At 44.9% G+C, this 23,044-nt stretch overlaps 1 protein-coding gene across 6 annotated transcripts in view; it reads right to left on the bottom strand.

The window, feature by feature from the left end:
• Nucleotides 1–23,044, bottom strand: part of RUNX2 (RUNX family transcription factor 2) — a 215,256-nt gene that overhangs the window by 117,368 nt on the left and 74,844 nt on the right. For all 6 annotated transcript variants that reach the window (XM_090136650.1, XM_090136649.1, XM_090136652.1 and 3 more), the window contains one exon: nt 22,648–22,752. In XM_090136650.1, coding sequence (XP_089992776.1) covers nt 22,648–22,752 — 105 coding nt within the window. The remainder of the gene's footprint in view (nt 1–22,647; nt 22,753–23,044) is intronic.

The raw sequence follows: 23,044 nt of genomic DNA, 5'->3' as shown, positions 1-23,044 counted from the left end.
GGGCCTTTGCAACCCAGGCCATTCTGGGATTCTATAAAAAGGGCAGCAGCTTTCCTTATTATTTGCTGAAACAGAAGGAAAATGCAAGAAGAAGGGCTTCTGGGTCTGTCCAGGTGCACCCACTCCTCATGCTACATGCCACAAACAATCATCAAACGTGGATCTTAGGGAAATTACCCATGGTGGTTCTGAGGTTTTAAATCAGGGCAAAAAAAAAAAAAAAAAAAAAAAAAAAGACAGAAAAAGTGCTCTCAAACACTGGCTCTGTAAACTGATCTGATTTTCTGACAGCTGAATTGATAGTTCAAAGAGGCAACCTACTTTGTCACTGCAAAATAGCATGCCACTACGAAATCATTTAGCCCCATTGCCACTTTCTTGCCCTATAGGCTGGACCATGCCTATGTTTGAAGTCAGTCTTCATTTAGGACTGTCAGGTCATTTGGGCATTCTGAAGTGAAGTCGTGAACTCAGCAGTCATGTAGTCAAGAAGTACCTGCACGGCAATAATGGCCAGCATTCATGAGCTGCTATTAATGCACTTGTGAAAGAACAATGACATTTCCGACCACAAATGATAACAAATGTAGTTTTATGCCACACCTAAAGGCAAAACTGGTGGAACGGCAGTGTTCCCTCAGCCTTTTCACAAATGGCATGGACTGTTGGTTCAAGAGAAATATTGTTCATTACCTTAGTGTGGATTTCTGCTGACCTCAGACCCTTGTGATGGAACTTGGGAAGCTTTGCTCCCCATAACAGGACACACTGGGTGCCTCTTTACCTGACTGCTATGTGCAGGCTTGGCCCCCCTTGTCCATGACAAGCTGAGGAGCAAGTGCATCAAATGCGTGACTCATAACAACCCCAAGTTAACAGATGAGACTCTTGGAGAGCCAGACCCTGTCAAACAGGGAGAGGAGCCGCCCTGCCCGCTGCTGAGGTCTACAGGAAATTACCAGCACTGACAGTAATTATTTCATGGGACATCTTGTCAATTAATCTCAAAATTATGGGCTTGTTGGAGATCATTCTCTTCCTATCAGCACTGTGCAGAGTTTATTAGCAGGTTCTGCAGTGCTCTCTCCCATGCGTCAGAAATTAGTGAGGTTAAATCAGTGTTATTAACACGATGGTTTAAAACTCACTGGCTGCTCGCCATTCAATGGTGATACGAAAGGAAGCCGTTTATCAGCCAACAGGACAAGCAAATAGTATTTATACAGTTCTTTCTCTGCCTTTTTCCTTGTTTGACTCCTTACAAACCTAATCCCTTTTTTTTTTGTCTTCCTCTTTTTCATCCTCTGATGCTTCTTCCAAAAACCAAACAGAGACCAGCAAACATTTCCCCTTCATTCCCTCCAATTCACTTTTATTTCTTCCTCTTTCTCTTTCCGTTCGCAGCACACATAGGCTGGGCAGTTTGCCCTCCTCCCAATCACTGACTTGAGTACTGCGTCCAGTTTTGGGCCCCTCACTACAAGAAAGACATTGAGGCCTTGGAACAGGTTGAAAGAAGGGCGACAAAGCTGGTGAGGGGTCTGCAGCACAGGGCTTGTGAGGAGCGGCTGGGATTGTTCAGTCTGGAGAAAAGGAGGCTCAGGGGAGACCTCAATGCTCTCTATAACTACCTGAAGGGAGGTTGCAGTGAGCTGGGGGTTGGCCTCTTCTCTCGTGTACCAGTGATAGGACTGGAGGGAATGGCTCCAAGCTGCGCCAGGGGAGATTCAGGCTGGACGTTAGGAAATGCTGCTTCTCTGAAAGGGTGGGCAGGCACTGGAATGGGCTGCACAGGGAGCTGTGGAGTCACCGAGCCTGAAGGTGTTCAAGGAACATTTGGATGTTGTGTTGAGGGACATGGATTAGTGAGAACTGCTGGTGATGGGAGGATGGTTGGACTGGGTGATCCTGTGGGTCTTTCCCAACCTTGATGATCCTATGATTCTATGACTTCTCACTGCTCTAGCAAAAGGAGCGCTAGGCACTGAAGTCAGCTTTCTCAGAAATTACTGTTTTGCTCCACTCCTCTGATAACTGCAAGCCTTCAGAGACAAGCGTGTTACCGGAGCAGTGATTTACTACTTCTTGGCTACGCCATGCTCCACTCCATGGCTGCACCCTGGATGGCACGTACGTAGTAGCAGTGCTTGTGTCGGCATAGCTGCAAGTAACACAGTGACAACACACAAGAATTCACAGCTCCCTCCTTCCTACCTAAGCTTTTCTACACCAGCATTGCAATGAACAGGAGGGCCGTGCTGGTAACACACAGAGGAACACACCTGGCATCCCAAATTGCTCCCATGTGTCCACTCTTGCTAATGAAAGAAGAGGTTAGCAAATATCAGAGGCTCCATTTCAGAAATATTTATATGGGCAGCAAGGAGAAGTGACAGGAAAGCCAGTTATTAATTACAAAAGACAACAAAAAAAGTCACTGCAATACTGCGAGCCAAAGGGAAAAGGGATTTCACAGCGACTGCTTCGGTACCTTGCATTTAGAAATGCAACGAGCCAAATGTTTCACAAACAAGGCCACAATTTATGGCTGTCTGAAAAGTAGAAATGAATTGGCAGAAAAAAAAAAAAATTGTTTTTCTCATTTATGTCAGGTTGCAAAATTCCAGATTAAAACAGCCTGGAGGCTTTCTCCTCTCTAATATATCTCAATTATTTTTAATCCCTTAGGGGAGAAAAACCCAACCGAGTCTTACAGCAATAGGTTTATGCTTAGTCCACTGTCAGTATTTCCAGGCTAAGTCTCTGGTTTTAGGGTTTTCTGACACTGTTGTAAAGCTCATTCATGCTAACGTTTTCTTTGCCTAACAAACTCCATAAATTTTTAACTAATGCTTTAAAAAATAAATCCTGCTTAGGCGCTCGGCTAATGGGAACTGACTTTTTTGGAGCTTGCTTTCTGTTCCCGAAGCAGAAAGCAATCTCGCAGAGAAGTTTAATTGAAACCTGCTTGCTGTCCACGTCACAGCCCCTGCCATTCAGCACAGAGCTTCAGCTCTGACCCGACACGGTGGGAGCCACGCTCACGCTTCTTCAGCCTGCATCTGTGCCAGCTGAGAAGGTCACTGCTCCTGGCCTCTGCTGTTTCATCACTTTGCTACTGCTGATAAGGAATGGGTTTCTGCTACTCTGACTTGTTTTGACTGATGCTGATTGGAGGAGTGATTTCAGAGGCTGAAACAACAGGAGTCTGCCAGTGAGACCATCTCCCAGGGAGAGCCGGGAGCAGCGACCTCCCTGGCCAGCACTGCTGTGGTTGACTACACTCAAGATGCCCTCAGGTCTCTGAAACCCACAGGACAATGTGCAAGGCAGGGTGACGTGCCCTCCCTGAGCACACACTTAGTGTCACTGCAGTCTAGAGAGCTTTGAGAATTCCTAGTTTTCCTTGCAGGGAGCATAAGGAGATTATGGCAGGGGCCTCCACCCCAACACTTCTATTGTACTTGCAGTAGGGTCTGCTATCAGTTTCCTCCAGGTTCCTGGGCAGCCTGAGCTGGTGGCTGGTAATGCTGCCCACAGCAGGGGACTGAACTAGATGATCCTTGAGTGCCCTTCCAACCCAAGCCATCCTATGATTCTATGAAATATCCCAAGCTGACCCACTTTTTTCTCTTTTCTTCCCTTACAAATATCTTAAACCAGAAGGGAAAGATGGGAGCTTCCTCATGGACATGTATTTATGAGTGCACATGGACCACCTGTATTTACAGATAATAAGAGTTAAATGCTATTAGGGATGCCAGAATGTCAGTACAGGCAAAAACACCGCTTGCTAGACCATTACACAGACAGAGAAGAGAAACGGCCAGAGGATTGGCAAGGTAAGGAACTGGAAATCCCACTGGTTTACAGGAGATGAGAAAGTGGAAAAAACAAACCCACTAATTTCTCACGTCCTCAGTACAAGGAGCGTCATAACTTGCTGAGGAACAGCAGACTGAAGTACAGAGATACACGTTTGGATAACTTGCTTGGAGATGAAATGATGAAAAGAGCTGCTATTCATGCGGGAAACCCAAAGTGATGCTCAGCTGTGACTTACTGACCATGGCTGACAGCTTGCCCATATTTGCAGCGCAGCCCCGCTGCCTGGCATGCACCTCACCATTGTGCTCTTTGCCCATGTCCCGGAGAAGTGTTGCAAATCCATCCTCCTCAGCAAGCAAGGGAGGCCACAGGGGATTTCAAAAGCAAATGTCTTACATTGGCCCTTGGCTGCTGCATGCAATATTATAGACTGTGGGAATTACAGGGCTCAAGGTAAATAAATGCAAGGGATTTTTCCGTACTCGGAATATCTGAAAAATCAAGAGTGGCAAAATGTAAAGCCTAAAATACCCATCAAAGTTTCTCCAAAGAAATTTCACCCCAACCAAGCTGAGAAATAAAACCATTCCTGCTTTGGAGGAGCCCCTCAAAACAACACTAATATATTTTCCTCTGCTGCACTTCTGTGATCAGTAGCACTTGTGGGGCTGACAAGGAAGAACCGAAACTCCCTTTATACCCAAACCAGCTTTGCTAAGGAATTCAACAACTAATTACTGAAAGAAAACTATGAAACTAGGTTCCACTATTGCCAGTACAGGAGCATACAGATACACAGCCATGCTCCTGGGGTGGAGCAGGTCATCGTGTCCCAGAGCAGGATGCTAACCATCCACATGCATGCTCTCTGACTGCAGCAAGTGTGCAGTGATTCCACTTATCTTAAGCCTCTTTTATTGAGGGCTAAGCTAAATCAAACCAACTTACATTTACGGGGGCCCAAGAACACCCACCGGGCAGCTGCTGTGGCTCAGCTGACATGTGGGAACATGGATATCCCATGTAACTTAATAGTGTGCCTAAAGCCTGAATTCTTCTCACTAAGGACCCAACTGGGGGCTGAAATTAAGAGCAACTTCAGGTCTACCTTCTTTCAGACTTCACTGGTGCCCAGGTCTAGAGCTAACACTTCACAGCAGGGCAAATTCCACACGTACATACCAAAGCTGTAAGGATTCTGTATGTTAAATATAAACAGCTTTGTTTGGGTTTAAATATTTGAACATCTGTCTACAGTGTTGTGAGCCCGAATAATAGGAGTAGGCTGCTGCACGAGAATCAAATGATGGTAATTATGGAGTGAGAGTGAACTTCATGATGGGCTGTTTCGTAAGCACACAGTGTTACTATATACATATATATGTATTTATATAGCATAATAAAAGACAATGCAAAAATCTCAATAAGCACGAGCAAGTAAAATTTACATGTTAAAAGTTGAATAAGTGAGACTGTGGTTAGAAACAAAGCAACAGGCATTTATGCTGAAGTCTTCAACATTTCAACTCCCTCTGCAATGTAAAAACAATGAAAAACAATAGTGTTCTCATGAAAAGGCCAAAATTACAATGCAGAGACTGCTCCTCCCCGCCAGACAGTGGAGTCATTATTACTTAAATGCACAGAGGCTAAGAAGCTATAAAAATATCTGAGCCTGGTGATTACCCTTTTACTTCTGCACATACACACCTTGTTCCATCAAGCTCTTGGCATCAAAGGTTTTCTTTGTGTGCAGGTGTGAAAGATTTGTGTACAAACCAGGTAACTATCTCAGTAGCTATTCGGTCTGGAGGAGCCCATGAAAGCATCTGACACAACAACCGGAGGGATTCAGTTCTGCTCAGAGCTGGGACTGCTGGGCTCTAGAGCAGCTCCTGCACCCTTTGCACACCCCAGACTGATCCTGACCTTGGTGGGATTCCTCTATTCTGGATAACTGTTCCCTTACTGCAGAAGCGGATACGAATGCCTGCACCTGTATTTTCTATTAGCAACTGCTGTCTGAAAATGTCAAAAGCGTTTTGAGTGATTCGTTTGGAAATGAGCTGTACATCCTGAGCAGCGTGAGGGACTTGCTCGAATTTACACCATTCTCACTTCCCAGACTGAAACCCAGTTGCCCCGCAGGGTTAGCTCTGCCAAGGACCATGCCCTCGCTGCAGCTCCAGATGGCTGTGATGCAGTTGTATATTCTGGCCAGTAGTCTCAAGGCTGGGGTTAAACAAGCAGTTTGTTCCTCTCTTACATAAGCACCGAAAGACAATACTACATTCGAGCTCATAAAAATATTTTAATTGGTGATGATTTCCAGACAACTATGTCAAAATTAACTCAGAGTTGATGCCCACTCGCTTCAGTTTCATTCATCTGGGTTCAAATTATTTGCTTAAAAGAAGAAACATTTCCTTTTATACACACTTTGGTTTCAACCTCCAAAACCATTGCTAGAAATTAGTCCTAACCACCCAGTCGGCTGCTCAGAAACCGAGCTCAAATCCATCACTTTAATGACATCAATAACAAATACACAGTTTTAAACCCTATTGTGAACAGTGGCATACCGAGGAGCATGTGTAGCTGTCATCTCGTTAGTCGCTAGAAAAACACCAACCAAACCAAAAGAGCCTAACCATGACAAATTATTCGGGAGTTTAACCTGAGACATTAATGAGCGCTAAATAGCTTGTTTTCATGCTCGCTTAAGGAGATTTGTTTCAAGTCCCACCAACCTCTCCTGAATGTCGCTCGGCGGAGCAGTTCGTTCTTGTCAAGCTGGTTTTCCTATTGCAGCTCAAGCAGCAGGTTGGGATGTTTGTTTAAGGATGCCATCCACCCCCACCCTCCACATACACCGCACCAGAAAGCTGCTTCCACCTGATAAACTTACCTTTCTGATTCACCCCCACGTGCAGAAAACACAGAGCTGATAAACACACATGCACCTGACTGCCACCACGTCAGCAGTCAGTGCAATGATACAGGTACAAAATGAACGTGGGAACAGTTCTGTCTGCATAAGTTTCATCTTTTCACACTGTTTGGTTCCCATTTCTCCAGTCTGCACTGGAATACAGCCTCACTAGCATAAAGCTCCTAAGCAGGGATGAGGAGAGGCTGGAACTTGTCACTCTGTTACTGAGCTGTGAGCAAGGGCTGATGTGATGCCAGGCTCCATCCTACGAGGCAGCCTTTACCCCTGCAACAAGTGCAGGTAGCTGAAGGGGCCGGAGTTGGCCTCCTGAGAGCTACACTGCTCCGAGATCCCAATGCAGAGCAGGTATGTGTGCAGGGGGCTTGGAGCTCTTGGGGTGGAAAATGCACCACTTCCCATCTCAAGGGTGGAATCACATCAAATCAAATCAAAATAAAATATGTTTTCATTTATCAAGGGAAACTGAGTCTTTCTAACTCACGTGGTGATGCACCTTGTCTGGGAATATACCTTGAAGCCACAGCTGCTGTGAACAGACATTGTTTCGTACTTCAGATAAGAGGAACAGAGACCAAGGGAACATGGTGTCCAGCTCCCACTGCTATCAGTAAGTTTGAACATCTGCTTTTTTCAAATGCGCCAGCAAATGACACAGGCGCAGGGCTCAGACCAACTGACGTGGAGGTCCTTTCCAGCCTAAGCCGTTCCATGATTCTGTGAAATGTCACGAAGACACCAGGGGCAGATGACAGACCTGAATGTCTCAGCCACTGATCCACCCTCCTACATCCCTGCCTTACTCATCTGACCACAAAGAAACAGCCTTCAGAACGTTCAGTTGCGAGAATTAAGGAATAAAATGGCACTGAGTTCGTGTGCTTTGCTCTTGTTAAAGAGAAACTTTTCTTTCAACAGACAGCCTCTGTGCTGCCCTCCCAGATATGCTGATGTAGGATTTCACTACGCGCACTCTGTATCACCATTTAAACAAGACATGAGCAGGCTTCCAAAACAGGAGCCGTCTCAAACACACTCCAAAAAACTGCATTGTGCTCCATTGTAAAACTACTCTTCAGTCCATATGGGAGATCTCAAGCGTTTGCTGGGTCTGGCTTCACTTTTAATAGAATTTATGTTGGAAAAACCATTTTATTTTGACCAGATTGTTTGATATGTCAATTCTTTTTTTTTTTTTCTTTTAAATTTTGGGCCAAATTTCACTCAGTGGAATCCTCTTTGAAGACATGATCACGTATACGCAATTGTTCCTTATTGCATGTGACCCCTAAAATCTAATCTCTCCCTTAACTCGAGTCCTTATAAAAACATGAAGCCTTCTAATAACGTCAAGTTGTTCTGCACGCTGAATGTAAATTGAGTGAGGGCTCTGGAATTCTTTTAATAACTCGTAAAGTTGGGAAGTTTTCAGCTTGGATTCTGGAAGCAGAGCTCAGGGCACACTGAACTAATTTAAAAATGTAAAAGTTGAAAGATACGACCCATGAGTGACAAATTAAAGAGGGAACGCAAATGACTTTCAGAACGTGCTGCCTTCCACCACGGACTGCTTATGCAGTGTGGCTACTCCGGGGTCAACATTTTCTGGCAGCAAAAGACAATAAAAAACACATAAACTCGATTCGCATGGTAAAGCTACTGTATCTGACATAGCACTAAAGCAGAGGCCCAGAGAGGTTACTGAACCCTGGCTCCCAGCTGCATCAATCCCTGTTTTAATCACCCTCCTGACAACGCTTCTCTTTCAGCCCTCAGCTGCTTGGCTCCTAAGGATGGGAACACCGGGAGAGTAAAAGCAATGGGAAAAAGCTCAAACAAAGTTGTAACGGGAAGGAAAATAAAACTGCCTGTGAAGGTGATTTTTGCCCAGTGCTGCAATCTATCTGTCTCCAATAAAAGGCTGATTTAACTTCAGAGTAACCACCCAAAGCCACAGCAGACCGCTCACCGCCTGAGCCCTGTTCCAGTGACTGATGGCTGGAGAAGCAGCACACTCCCTGCAGCACCACATCTTGCATTTTCCTGGAGCATTTCTCATCAGTCTTGCTCACTCTTTGACCAACCTGGAGCTTGCTGAAAGCATGAGATACCAAAAAGGGCTCAGTCCCTCCATTTCCTACAGCCCATGGGGCCAGAAACAGCTTGGTAGCTATACAGCCCTGCAGGACAGTAGGACCCCTCCTTTTGCTCCATTCGCACAGACCCTCTTACAAACACACACCTGGCCATCACTGCAACTCCTGCATCACCTACAAAATAACAGAGTGCATTTTTTGAACAGGAAGGATTTCCACAAAGGAGCATATTTCAAGCATTTATGGCAATGCAGAATGCTTCTGACCAGCCTGACCAATTTACTGAGCCAAACTCTTGTTAAGACAACTCATATCACTGGTTTAACATGGACCCAGCATCTGCAGCAGTCTGAGTCACGCAGATTCAAAGGAGGAGAAGGCAACAAAGAGCAAGCCTTGTTTCACCCACTGACATCAGTGTAAACACAATACCAAAAGTCTGTGCCTCTGGATGTACCTATTACCCAGGTATGCTTTGCTTATTTTCACAGAAGGGCTGGTAATTTGCCCTGGGTTTTGCACAGCTCCACGCCCTCCCCAGGAGACTCTCAGGTGCCTTTCTTCACAAACGCTGCCTACAGCTGGTCCTCAGCAACAGCACAGCCTCTCCACTCGGCCCAGTGTGCCCCTCACCGACCCAAAGCAGCCATGTTCCCCAGTGCACAACCAATTCAGGCTACAGTTTCGCATCTTTCAACATTAATTTCTTATGGTTGTTCTTAAAGACAACTTTGTTTGTTTTCTTCCTTCAAAAATTCCTTTCTAGAAGCAAATACAAGCTGACAGCTCTGCCCACACCGCCCTTCTGGGGTGCAGCAGCCCCGCTGAGGCCGGCCCCGCACGCCGGGCGCGTTGCGAGAGACACGGTCTGCTGCACAAATCCCTCCCAGCTCGTGCTCTGGGTGTGTTACAGCCTGTAACGTCTGCACACACCGTGCCAATGGAAATGAAGTGTACGCGCACCAAATGATCTCTCTGAAGAGGCGCAGGGTGGGGAAGGAGAGCCCTGCCAAACGCTGGTGCCTCGAGGCCTTCTAAGCCCACCGCCCGCAGGCCGAGGCAGCCATTGCTGCAGCTCTGCTCAGGGCGCTGAGGCCGGAGCCACGCCGCGCTCTGGCAATGACTGAAGACAGAACCTTGCTCAGCACCCTCCCATTCCCCAGGCAGGGCAATGCTGGAGCTGTGGCAGACCCCCACAGAACTCCCCTTGAAGCTAATGGGTCGCTTCTCAGTGCGATTTAATAACGCTAGATTCAAGATGTTAGAGGTGGTGCTGGTAGGAATGCTCCTGTAGTTGCCCAATGCTGCAAGTTTTCAGTTGCTTGCAACATTTGACTGTTTGGATTCCATTTTTCTTGCATGAGGGAGAAACACATTCCTTCAATTTTGCCCCCAGTGGCACAGACGTTCCTGGAAATGAGCCTAGGGAAAACACAGCACCTCGAAAAACATTTTTGGCAATCATTTCTTGAAGGAGATTTTTTATTGCTCTATTTTGGCTCTGCAGGTTGGCTCTTTTGTCAAAAATGTGCCTTGTGCAATTTTCACGCCAATCCCGCCAGCTTTGGTAAAATCCTAAAACTCTGAAAAATAAAATCTCGTAGAATAGAAGTTCCTTAGGTTTTGTCATAGAATCATAGAATCACCAAGGTTGGAAAAGACCTCCAAGATCATCCAGTCTAACCATGCACCCACCACCAATATTTTCCACCAAACCACGTCCCTCAGTGCAACATCTACACATTTCTTGGACATCTTTGGGGATGGTAACCCACCACCTCCCTGGGCAGTCCATTCCAGTGCCTGATCACTCTTTCAGAGAAGAAATTTTTCCTAATACCCAACCCAGACCTCCTCTGGCCATTTAAGGCCATTGCGGCCATTCCCATTTATCAGCTAAACACTTTCTTTGCAGCTTGGCAAAGGGAGCTGATTGCTGGCCCACAGATCTTATGCTCCTGCCACACAACTTTTTGTTGTGATAGTAGTTCAGTTGCTAAGAAGAAAGTGTTCACAGATCATATTCACTCTGTGCTCATACTTCTGGATAGGAGACCTTCAGCTCTGTACCTCGGGTGCATTAAGCATTCACCACCAACTCAAACCGAGAGCTGCACTTTGAACATATACACTACTGTCTGTTGTTAAGAACTCTGAGAAATAAGATCCCATGTGTCTCAATTGGGGTGCCTAGGGTTAACAAATACTTTTCAACTGAATTCTCTTTGTCATGGAATTAAGTGAAAAAAAGAAGATCTAGGTTAACAGTATGTGGGCATATTCCATCCTACAGAACACTGCTGTCTGACGGACAAATCAGCACATATGCTTACAATGAAGGACTGTTCTGTCATGCACACTTAAAAGAGGTGACTTAAAGTTGCACTCATAACTGTAATGTTGACAGTTCCAAATTCTGAGAGCTCTAACATGTAGTTTCTGTAGCATGTGCGTAAAGTAAGACCTAGGAGCTAGAGAGATCTGCCATTTTTTCAGTAAGATTTACTTCTTTTGCATCAGCACAATAACATTTATCTGATGTGTGAGTATCCTCATCTTACCCACCTTAAAATCTACTCTTTATTCCCTTTTACATCAACTCACTACAGAAAACATAGCTCTCATTTTAATTTTTAATGCGGCATGGCATGTGTATACCATACACATGTGAGGTGTTTACTTTGTGCCTCATACGAAAGTAAATATGCTTCTCAGAAAGCTTCCTTCACCCTTGAGCTGCGCCTAGAGAACAGTCACTCTTATCTGGAGTTTGGGAAGACTCAGTCCTCACTACTCTCATATCTGTCTATAATAAAGATTCTCTACAAAGCAGATGCTATCAGGTTTCTCTTTTGGTGCCATCTATGTCTTTCTGAAATAGTAAAGATCAAGAAGAATGAAATTAAACACACAGGTTGATAAGCATGCATACAAGCAAAGCACAGATCCCACAGAAATACAGAATCAGAGTGCCCTTCCTGTGTTGTAATTATACAGTCCGAGTTCTCAGGGATGCTCATCACTGTGGCCCTTATCACGGGCAATGAATACTACTGCATGAGACCCCTTCAAATCAGCAGTAAGCATACCCCAGGCTCATTCTTCCAAAGCAAAAGATAAAGGTTAATTAAACTGTCTGTCTCTGTCACGAAGCTGAGGAGGTTGCCATATAAAAGCCAGACTGCTGCTGAGCTGCAGGAGGGCCACAGCCTCTGGGAAGGGAGCAGTAACAAGCACACCAGCATGAGGAAAAGCAACGCTTCACACTGGGGTGTACGTTTCTGCAGACTGCCTGGGAGTTTCAACCAAGCAGGCACGGTAGAGAAAAACATGAAAGACTGCATACTAGTTAGTTATGTTTGACATGGAGGGGCTCACCTACATCCTCAGCTGTGATAAACTTCAAAGTGCAGCCCTTCAATGTGACTATAGAAAAAACAGGCTTTAAAGTCCCCTGTCAAGCTGTTTGTAGAATAACATTCACCTCTAGAGATCCACACGACAGGGTACGCAGGGTGGGATAAATCAGCCTATAAACATGCCTGTTTTACTCTTTTGACCATAACTGGCTGGAGGTAATGAACTACAACATCATATCTAGCTTTTAGACAGCTGCACTTGAGGACAACCAATTCACCTTGAGACTCTTTGCAAATTTTATACGTCTCTTTACAAAAATGACTTCTATTTGGACTGTTTAGTTGACAAATTATAACACAGAATAAGTTACATTAACAGTTCTATCACTGAGCCACCTTCTGCATTCAGCACTTCTTTCTACAAACGTGGTAGTTTTGTTAGATTGCTGTTTTTACAAACAATTGTCCAAAGATACCAAAAAAAGACCAAAAGTTATGAGTGAACTCATAGCCCTGATTATCACAGCCAAAGAATGTCCATTGTAAAAATAACAACAACAACAAAAAACAAACAACAAAGAAGTTCAATAAATATAAAGTTTATGATAATCAGAGACCCAAGGAATGAAAAATTATGTTATTCATAAGTTAGCTGGTGTCCTAGAAGCCTGGAACCAACCTGGTTGCATTTCATATGTGTATGGTGCTTAATGCATTCACTAGATGAGTTGAATTAATTGCAGATATTGTTGTCCAAGAATATGAATCAGTCAGGGTCCTACACAAATGCAGAATACATGCCCAGAAAAGTTGTGGAGGCCCCACCCCTGAAAGTGCTCAAGGCTAGGATGGATGGGGCTTTGGGCAAACTCATCCAGTGTGCAGCATCCTTGCCTGTGGCAGGAGTGGTAGAACCAGATGGTCTTTGCGGTTCCTTCCAACTCAAAGCACTCTATGATTCTATAATATATATGCAGTCCTTACAGAGTACCCTCAGTATTCCTAACCAATGTTTTGTTTGACCCAGGCTGCTCAGAGAGGCTGTGGATGCCTCATCCTTGAAGGTGTTCAAGACCAGGTTGGATGGGGCCGGCCCTGGGCAGCCTGGTCTAGTAGTACCAGATCTGCAGGTTGGTGGCCCTGCATGAGCAGGGGGGTTGGAACTTGATGACCCTTGTGGTCCCTTCCAATCCAAGCCATTCTATGATTCTATCATCTGAATTTTCAAAAGATACCAAGTAGTTGTGAATATCATCCTCTTTTGAAGAGCAAACTCTGGACTTCTGACCCCTTTCACCACTACCATTTAACAATGGGCTTCTTGGAAATTTAATATGTAAACAAACAAACCTGGCACAACAACTGTACCTGCAAATACTCCTTCCCAAGAAGACTCTGTAACAGGAAAATCTCGAGCATAACTATCATCTGCCTCTCTTACCACGTATGAATTGATACTCTGGAATATAACAAGATACAGAACTGTTTCTAGCAAATTAAATTACAGGAGCAACTGCTGGCTTCATCCATGTCTTCCACAGTGCATTTCTGTGGTGTTTGTGCAGGTGATGATTTTCTTGTTGAGCTCTAAGAACATGAAATAAAACATCACCAACTGCCTCTGACTGCACAGGACATTTAAGACCATGCCTACTACTTTGGGAATCCAGGAATAGGCAATTATATGAAGATTTAAGGAAGCAGACAACTAATTGGCATTACTCACATGGATTACAGACAGGCACAAAGCAGATTCTTTACCTGTAAGTGCACTGATTAATAGCTATTTGGCATCCAGAATTGAAATTAGCAGGGCTACTAGAGAAGCAAGGAGTGGGAGTAAAGTTCACAAAGCCTGTAAGAGAGTTTGAAGACTGATGAAGGTGAAAAGCATTTATGCTGGCAATAATCAGGTAAAAGGGTTTGCCTCTGCACACTGTGGGAAAGATCACATCTCAGTAACAAAGGGGAATAGGCAGCATGTAAGTGTGGATAATGAAAGAACTATTAATATATTCTGATGTGAACGAGGAACATTGGAACATTATAGAGTATTTTCTCATGTTAGGAATGCCTTTAAATATGTTCCCCAACATTCTTTGTAGATAACACCTATAAGATGGATTGTAATCTTCACACTGTTTCCTATGCAGCTGCAATACTTTAGTTAGGGTGAGAATCTTATTGAATACTATGCCCAGAGCTAAATAACACGAGTTTTAATCTGAACGGTTCACACAAGACAAGCTGAATAGGACCTGAGTAGTATTTGTCTGCCTGAATCCTGCAGAAGAGATAAGTGATGCAGATAGCATCATTTTTGAAGACGTCTGTACTGCACTCATTATGGCAGCCGTACCGATACTTCAAAGTCAGCTTTAAACAAATCCTTACATTATCAGAAGTGTAGCACGGACAGTTCACTGCTCATGAAAAGTCAAACCATCCACCCAGGAAGCTGGGCAAATGGTTAATCCATGCTGAGCTCTGTATCTGCAGCTGTGCAGCCGTCACTGGGCTACCTGCCTCAAAGTGAGCCCAGGTTATCCAAATTTAACAGCAGTGCTTTGGTACACCCTACAACTATAATATCTTACCATTCCATCTGACTTCAGCCATCTCAAAAACAGGGTGCCTAGTCTAGGCTCGTCATCTAGCCTCCGTTTATAATCAATGAAGAGGGATGGATACCCCTCAAGGGCAATTAATTCCACTTTAAGATAGGTATTAAGATAGGGGGGATGAATCACTCCCTGCAAGTGCCTGTGTCTTTTTGTGGAGTGCAGGGGAAATCTACTCTATATGTCTAGTTTTTGGAGAGTTGAAAGCCATCCTCAGTCAGTAGTGACCACTGTTTTCCCAGGGCAGTGACAGCACTGTGCTCAGAACAGTGGCTTACTGTACATGAGACATGTAGTAATGAGTCTGAGCAGACACATGCATTGAGGAACCCAGTTGCCTTCATAAGAATAAGTGTTCTGGCACCACAAACATACTGCAGTGTGAGTCATTCCTACGTTTTTTCCCCTGAAGTTTCAATTGAATATGATGTTCTTCCTCATTTTCTCTTCTGCATTGTTTGTCTGATGACATCACCATCTGCCTTTCACTTCAGGGATGACCACATTCCAGTGGAGAATGCAGTTCATATGGAGAATAAAAATAAACTTTACCCAAAAGGTATAAAGAAATTTCAATTGCTGGTAAGGAATTTTTATGTCAGTACTCTAGTTATTCTGATGCAGCACCTCCCAAACAGATTTGCTCTGCTCCCTGCTTCTTGTCCCACTTTCAAAAGGGAAGGCAGGGATACAAGAGATGCTACATGGAAACGTGGGAGAAAAAAAGCAACAAGCTAAAAGCATTTCAAAAGTGAAGATGTACAAGTGTTTAAGTCCTCCTAAAGGAAAGTAAGGAACAAAGTCTTGGAAAAGCTACTTCAGTGCCTCTTTATACCTTCTTCCTCCACAGTATCTGTATGAAGTAGTCTCACAGACTTTAAAAAACTGCCTTCACTTTTCTTTTCATCATAGTTGCACCATATGGAGATAAGAATGCACTCACCCATACTGCTGACTTAATTTGCTTTGTTAGAATTCCCAACTATATTTTAATGGAGGCTGCAAGCAAGCCTCTCTTATAATAGGAGTATGCAGCACAATGGAGCCGTGATTTTATTTGTGGCTTGGACAGACCTTTTGAATACAAACAGCAATAGCTGCAATATATCAAAATCCACCATAACGTTATCCTGCATGCCAAACGTACTAGGACTAGGCTGTTTTGAAGCAGCGCTCTGTCTACAAAAGAATGGAAACGATCTGTTTTCAGTTGACAAATACAAACCACTACTATTGGTGAGCACATCTTCGGGAATGGTTTTACACTCAGACTTGCCCACTTGTTTTACATAATCCTCTAACAACCTTTTCCCTCTCATTCTAATAGGGAATCCATGCTCAGCTGCCACCACAACCACGTCCTCTTATGGTGAGAGTCAGCCCGTGTCCTCCAGATCATGCAGCTTTCAGAACTGCTCTTTGTAAATTCCAGCAGTGATTGAACTAACTGGGTGTTGCTTCCATCTCACCCAGAAGAGGGGTGGCCAGCAGGGACAGGGAGGTGATTGTCCCTCTCTACTCTGCTCTTGTGAGACCTCATCTGCAGTACTGTGTCCAGGTCTGGGGGCCCCAATTCAAGAAAGACAGAGAGCTGTCGGAGAGGGTGCAGAGGAGGCCACAAAGATGATCAGAGGGCTGCAGCACCTCCCCTACAAAGACAGGCTGAGGGAGCTGGGCTTGTTCAGCCTGGATAAGAGAAGGTTGTGGGATGAGCTCATTGCAGCCTTGAGTACCTAAAGGGAACCTACAAACAGGAGGGGAATCAACTCTTGGAAAGGGGAGATAACTGCAGGACAAGGGGAAACGGTTGGAAGATGAGGGAGAGAAGATTGAGGTGTCAGGGGGAAGTTGTTTGCTCTGAGAGTGGTGAGGTGTTGGAACAGCTGCCCAGAGAGGCTGTGGATGCCCCGTCCATCCCTGGAGGTGGTCAAGGCCAGGTTGGATGGGGCCCTGGGCAGCCTGGGCTGCTCTGAAATGTGGAGGGTGGTGGCCCTGCGTGTGGTGGGGGGTTGGAGCTTCGTGATCCTTGAGGTCCCTTCCAATCTGGGCCATTCAGTATCTGTATCTGGGTCCCATGCCTACCCCAGATATGCATCTGAACCATTGGCACAGGTACAACCTGCCACATTCCACGAGGAGCCCCTAACCCACACCCACAGTTGCTCACAGCTTCTGCAAACACTCAGGAGTTCTTCTCCAGACCAGAATTAATAAGATTTTCTCAAATTGCACATTAGCAAAAACAAACCAACAGCAAACAACACCGAATCTTGGATTTACACTGCAAAAAGGGCCTGGTGCCACACGTCTGAAATCAGAGAGGAAGACCCTTAGTGGGAACCTGGGGCCAGGTCCACACTCCTCAGCCAAGCATCGGTACCGCTCCGCTCCAGCAGCACGCAGATGCTCAGAGCAGAGAACCCAACCCCTGCAGCACCGCCGCCACAAACAGTTCTTTTGCCTCATTTCTTACAAAGGGACATTGTAACGCAAACATTAAACTTTGCAGAGTCATTCAGAACAGTTTACAAACCACCACAACGCCCACTGCGCCTCGCTTCACTCCCAGCCACACTGCTGGAGATGCGGCCCGGCCCAGCTGATTTCAGTACAGAGAGACACCAGCACAGACACTGGTCTCCTAACCTTGGCTTAGATGAAAACTCAGGATGTTTTCATGGTACCTCGGAGTATTTAGCACTGAGTTCAATTAAAACCTCCTCACCGTGCCCAAGCTCATACACTACATCTCTCTACACTGCATAAACTCCCCACAGAGAACAAAAACTCAAGGTATTCTTGGGGATTAAGGGGCTGGCGGTGTGGTTTCTGAAGGCAAGCCAGACAGTATTCTAAGCTGGGGACACACGGCATGTTTTAACTGCTGTGCTAATTCTGCGTAAGGAGATGTTAAGTATCTAGCTCCTTGCTGTAGCATGCCATGTGTCCCTGAATAAAATTACTGCCATGCAGGCTGTTAGGGAAGGAATGCGTAAACAGACAATGTATCCTTGCATCAGTTCCACCAAATGTTGCACAACACGAATGCCTCTCGATGTGTCATTTCCTGCTTGGCCACCAGCCCAGCTCCCGACAGTCAGTCAACATGAACAAAAAATAATAATAATAAAAAAATAAGTAAAAAAAAGAAAAAAGAGGAAAGAAAGAAAACAGAAAGAAAGGAGGAAAAAAAAAAAAAAGGAAAGAAAAAAGAAAGAAAAAAAAATACTGACAGATTTAAAGCTGCTCTGCTCGCAAGCACATTCCATCAGCCCCAGCCTTATTCCTCCACCCTCTGCCTTTGAAAGAAGAGAGAGAGAACTTCCTAAACGCTGTTATGGTTTTAAGTCTAGGAATCTCAAACATCTCCATGGCTTATCTGCGCTCTGTAGCCACACAGTTAACACAACGGCTGACCAGAAGCTCCTGCTTGCTTTTGCTGTCTTTTGTAGCATGCACAGACAACGAGGCACTGTTTGCTCATACCTTTCACCGTGGGTGCACCTTACCAGCTACAGCAGCAGGGAAATATTTGGGAGCTGAATGAAATGTAGCAGTTTTCTCCTACCGAAACCAGCAGCCCTAAACTCAGAGGGACTTTTCCATATGTGCTCATAAGCTAAATTGCTGCCAGTGATTTTGAAGACTATCTTTGATTAGAGATGAAGTCTTTGGAAGCTGGGCAAAATATAAAAACACAGACATTCCCCCAGCAAAAAGCAGCCAAGGACTCATCTGCTCTCTGGGGCTGCTGCTGAAGGACAAAGCATCAGTTCATAGAATCACAGAATGGTTTGGGTTGGAATGGACCTCAGGGATCATGAAGCTCCAACCCCCCACCACAGGCAGGGCCACCAACCTCCACATTTCAGAGCAGCCCAGGCTGCCAGGGCCCCATCCAACCTGGCCTTGAACACCTCCAGGGATGGACGGGGCATCCACAGCCTCTCTGGGCAGCTGTTCCAGCACCTCACCACTCTCATAGCAAACAACTTCCCCCTGATATCCAACCTAAATCTTCCCTCCTTCAACTTAAGTTGATTAGTTTGGCATTTGTAAGGGGAGTTAGGGAAAAGGTTGTTGGGTTTTTTGGTCTTTTAATTCCTTTAGGGTTATATCTTGCTATCTGTTGGTTCGTTATGACCTTGTTACAACGTGGTTCTCAGCAAAACTTCTTTCAGCCCTCCCAGCTGGAAGGCAGCTCTGCGGGCTTAGGGCTGTGGATGGCAGAGGCTCTATACTGCAGATGGGGAGAGAAAACACATTGGCAGGATTTCCCAATGACTCCCAAAGACCTTATACAGTGGTTTCTGGACTCCATCTCTCACAATGCAATGCGCTGTCCCAGCCCAGCACAGAGGCTGTGCAACAAATGAGATCCTGGTTGGAAAAGCAGATAGACTGAAAAAAAATCTTTTCCCAAGAATAATCATTAGAAGAAATGGGCAGATTTTCCTAACAGAGCAACCTGACACCCCAATCTCTATTGAAATGTTTTAAGATAATAGCAGAGAGGTAAGGCAGTGAGCTTCTACAAGCACATGTTCAGTACAATCAACCAGCACTCACATTTGAGAACCTGACTTCCTGAAGCATCCAAAATCCCAACTGGAGTCACTGCATGCCATGACTGTTCAGCACGCTTAATGTCAGCCTCTGGATGGCTGTGATATCTGTCATGGGATGGCTGCTGCTCCTGCTGCTGCTGGAAAACACGCAGCATTTGTTTGCTGGAGCCGACTTGCCAACAGAAGGTCAAAGTGCCTTGCCTATAAACAAGCCTTACAAATTCACGATCTGAAGCATGATGTCATGTCTTAAAATGATAAGCTGGCAACAAAGTAAATGACATTTTGTAGAGACGTGCATAATTTTATGTTTACGCTACTTAGAATGAAGGTTCTAATAAGTCATCGGTTGTGTTCCTTTAAAGGGAAGTTTTATAACTGAGATGAATCACAACTGCAAGAGATCAAAGTTAGAAAACATCAATGATGCCATGGGGTACTTTTTAATCTCGTAATGAATGATGATCATGTGCTCTTATGAAGTTGGTCCAACTGCCAACGCCAGATGTGTATATTAAGAGAAAAGTTGTTTGTGATGTGACAGCTCTGGTTGAGCTGCCAGAGAGAAGAAAACGAGGAGAACATGCCTGAGATGTCTGAGTGAAATACAGATCCTGGCAGAGAGGGGCACTATTGGCCGATACATAATCTGTTAAGAAAAGCACATTTGCTATCAGATCCACTCATTGACTTGAATTCTTCATTGCCCCAACCACCTCATTTTCCTCATGCAACGTAAATGCCAGATACAATTCTTGAGTGATCACCACCAAACAGTAATAAATCTGCATAAGCACAGGAGCTCCTAGAATGAACAGAACTTCAATGAAACTCCCATAGTACTTCTGCAGCTACACCTTCCCTGAAAATTCACATTTAATAACAAGTCATCCTGGAGACATCATCTCCCTTATAGCATACAACTGCAATGACAGAACCTGCAGAACCAAGCTGACCCCAGAGCAGAGCTTCACTATGGAGCTGAAATTCTTACATCCAAGGTCTCTTAAACGGGGCTTTCTTAATAAACAAATAAAGACAGAGAGGAAGATACAATAATTCCATCTAGGCTACGAGAACTGGCTTTCTTAGTTACTGAGCATCCCTTGGTATGAGGGGATGAAATACAGCTGAAATCCATGGGAACAGCAAATAGGTGTCATGTATAGAAGTTGGCTGAACAACTCAGGCAGAACCTGGAGATCTCACATTGCTATATTAACACAGTCTCACCTTTAATTCACAAATTGCCAGAACAGCTTAGCTGCCATCGCAGGACCAGACAAAGGTTCCCCCCCTGTGCCACAGTGAGCAGCCAACTCTGTTAGCTGCAGCGTTTTCAGTCTACTCCACTCCATCACTGCATTTGTTATCTGCTGTCTGAGATTTGCTCTGCAGATGCCTCAGTACCCAGAAGCAGCCTCCAAATGGGAATGGCCAAATGATACCCCCTGGTTTTTACACTCTGAGCGCAGCTTGAAGCAACAGTTTAAACATTGAAAAGAGCACTGCTCCAGCAAGAGAGGGACGGAAGGATAAAAATCCCTTGCTGTGACAGACAGAAACCTCAGATGTGAGAGGGCAGCAGCCTAAGTACCTACAGGATGAAACTTCTCCATTGCTAGCTGCTTTTTCTTATCTGCTGTTCTAGGAGAGGTACAAGAGCTGGGCAGCTCTTACAGAAGGCATTTTGGTTTCCCTCTCTCAGTTGTGCAGGAGGTGGCACCACAGCATGGATTAACACAAGAAACACATTGCTGCGTGCAGCCTTCTACTTCTGTCTTGGCGGTATGCTCAGCAAAACTCCCTGAAAGCTCCTCACAGGGCTCACTTGTACGTGCAGATCAAAGGCAGAACAATTATTTGAGATGCTTCCACAAAAGGGATATTTTTAATGTGGTTATTCACCAAATAATTCTTAATCTCCAAATGCAATTTAAATGCAGCTATACCTGGTTAATCCAATCAATTTAGAAAGACTCATTCTAGTCAGATTAAGGAAAAACTCCAGAGCTGGCTCATCACTGCTACCCAGATGGTGTCACACTGGTTGCCTTCGAAATGTGTAAGACAGAATCAGGCAGAGATGATCGTGGATTGACCAGTATCTAAAAGTATTGGCCAGCCATAGCATTGCTGGAGTGCGACAAAGCACAACTGTCATAAACAAGTAGACACAAATCATTGCTCAGAGATTCCCTTCCAATATTTGAAGGGAGCGTATAAACAGGAGGGGGAACGGCTGTTTACGAGGGTGGATAGTGATGGGACAAGGGGGAATGGCTTTAAAGTGAGACAGGGGAGGTTTAGGTTGGATATTGGAGGAAGTTTTTCAGCCAGAGGGTGGTGAGGCACTGGAACAGGTTGCCCAAGGAGGGTGTGGATGCCCCATCCCTGGAGGCATCCAAGGCCAGGCTGGATGTGGCTCTGGGCAGCCTGGGCTGCTGGTTGGCGACCTGCACATAGCAGGGGGTTGGAACTGGATGAGCACTGTGGGTCTTTGCAACCCAGGCCATGCAGTGATTCTATGATTCTTTGTAAGTTAGGAAGGTGTGCAGCCTTGAGTCCAACATGCTGAGGGACAATCTGATCGGCTACGCTGCCATTAAGCATACTTTCTGTACACAGATAAGAAACAAAGGCTGTGCTGTAGATGCATGGTGTTTAGAGCTTTCTTTGGCCCCCAGGGGGTCTGTGATGAGTCCGTAGCTGAAAATCAATTTCAGGTATGATGAGATTAACCAGGTGCATTAATTATCTGATGGCAAAAGAATTTAAGGGCAAACAAAAAGGCACTATATTGTATATTATCCTTCTGCGCTAGGACTGATCCTATAAGATCGACCTCCTATGGTGCTGTAAATGTCTTCAGTTGGAAGTTTGCAGGAGCTGAGGGAAGCGGCCCATTGCAGGACTGCATCTATTAGCCTAAATCAGATTATACATAAATACCATGGGTTTAGTTCTCATTTACACTGGCAGATAATGTATCAAGACCTTGATGTGAATGAGGATCAGGTTCGGGATTGCCCAAATTCAGCCAAGCACTTCAGCGTGTGTTTAATGCGAGTATGTGTGTGGTCCAATAGGCTCCAAATTAAGCATGCGCTTACATATTTTGCTGAGCAAGGCCCAGTGTTTGACAAAGATATATATTTCATTTATGGATCTCCGTTAAACAAAATTAAGCAGGCGTAAGTGCAAAAATAAGAGTGTAATACTCACTTCTTGGCTCCCGCGGCCCATCCACCGTAACCTTTATGGCTCTGTGGTATGTAGCGACTTGGGGGGGATTTGTCAGGACAGTTATTGTCAAAGTAAAGCTCTTCCCTACAAAGGAAAAAAAAACAACAACGAGGAATGAGTGATTACAACATGAAAACAGTCACATGCATGTTCAGTAAAAAGTCAGAGACGTTTAAAATTATTCCCTGTCGTTACCACAATCGCGAAAATTAAAAACATAACTGACCATAGGAGTTTTCCTCCCCTTCAGTTTTACTCTACGTCAAGAATATGTCCATGTGTTGACAATCTAAATGTTCCTTATTTAATAATGGGTCATCATGCAACGACAGAACAAAAGTGATTCACTGCCGAGGACAAGCCAAATTCCTTGCTG

The sequence above is a fragment of the Phasianus colchicus genome, chromosome 2, assembly GCF_987193195.1.
Source record: "Phasianus colchicus chromosome 2, bPhaCol1.hap1.1, whole genome shotgun sequence".
Lineage (NCBI taxonomy): Eukaryota > Metazoa > Chordata > Aves > Galliformes > Phasianidae > Phasianus > Phasianus colchicus.
This window is presented reverse-complemented; position numbering and strand designations above follow the sequence as displayed.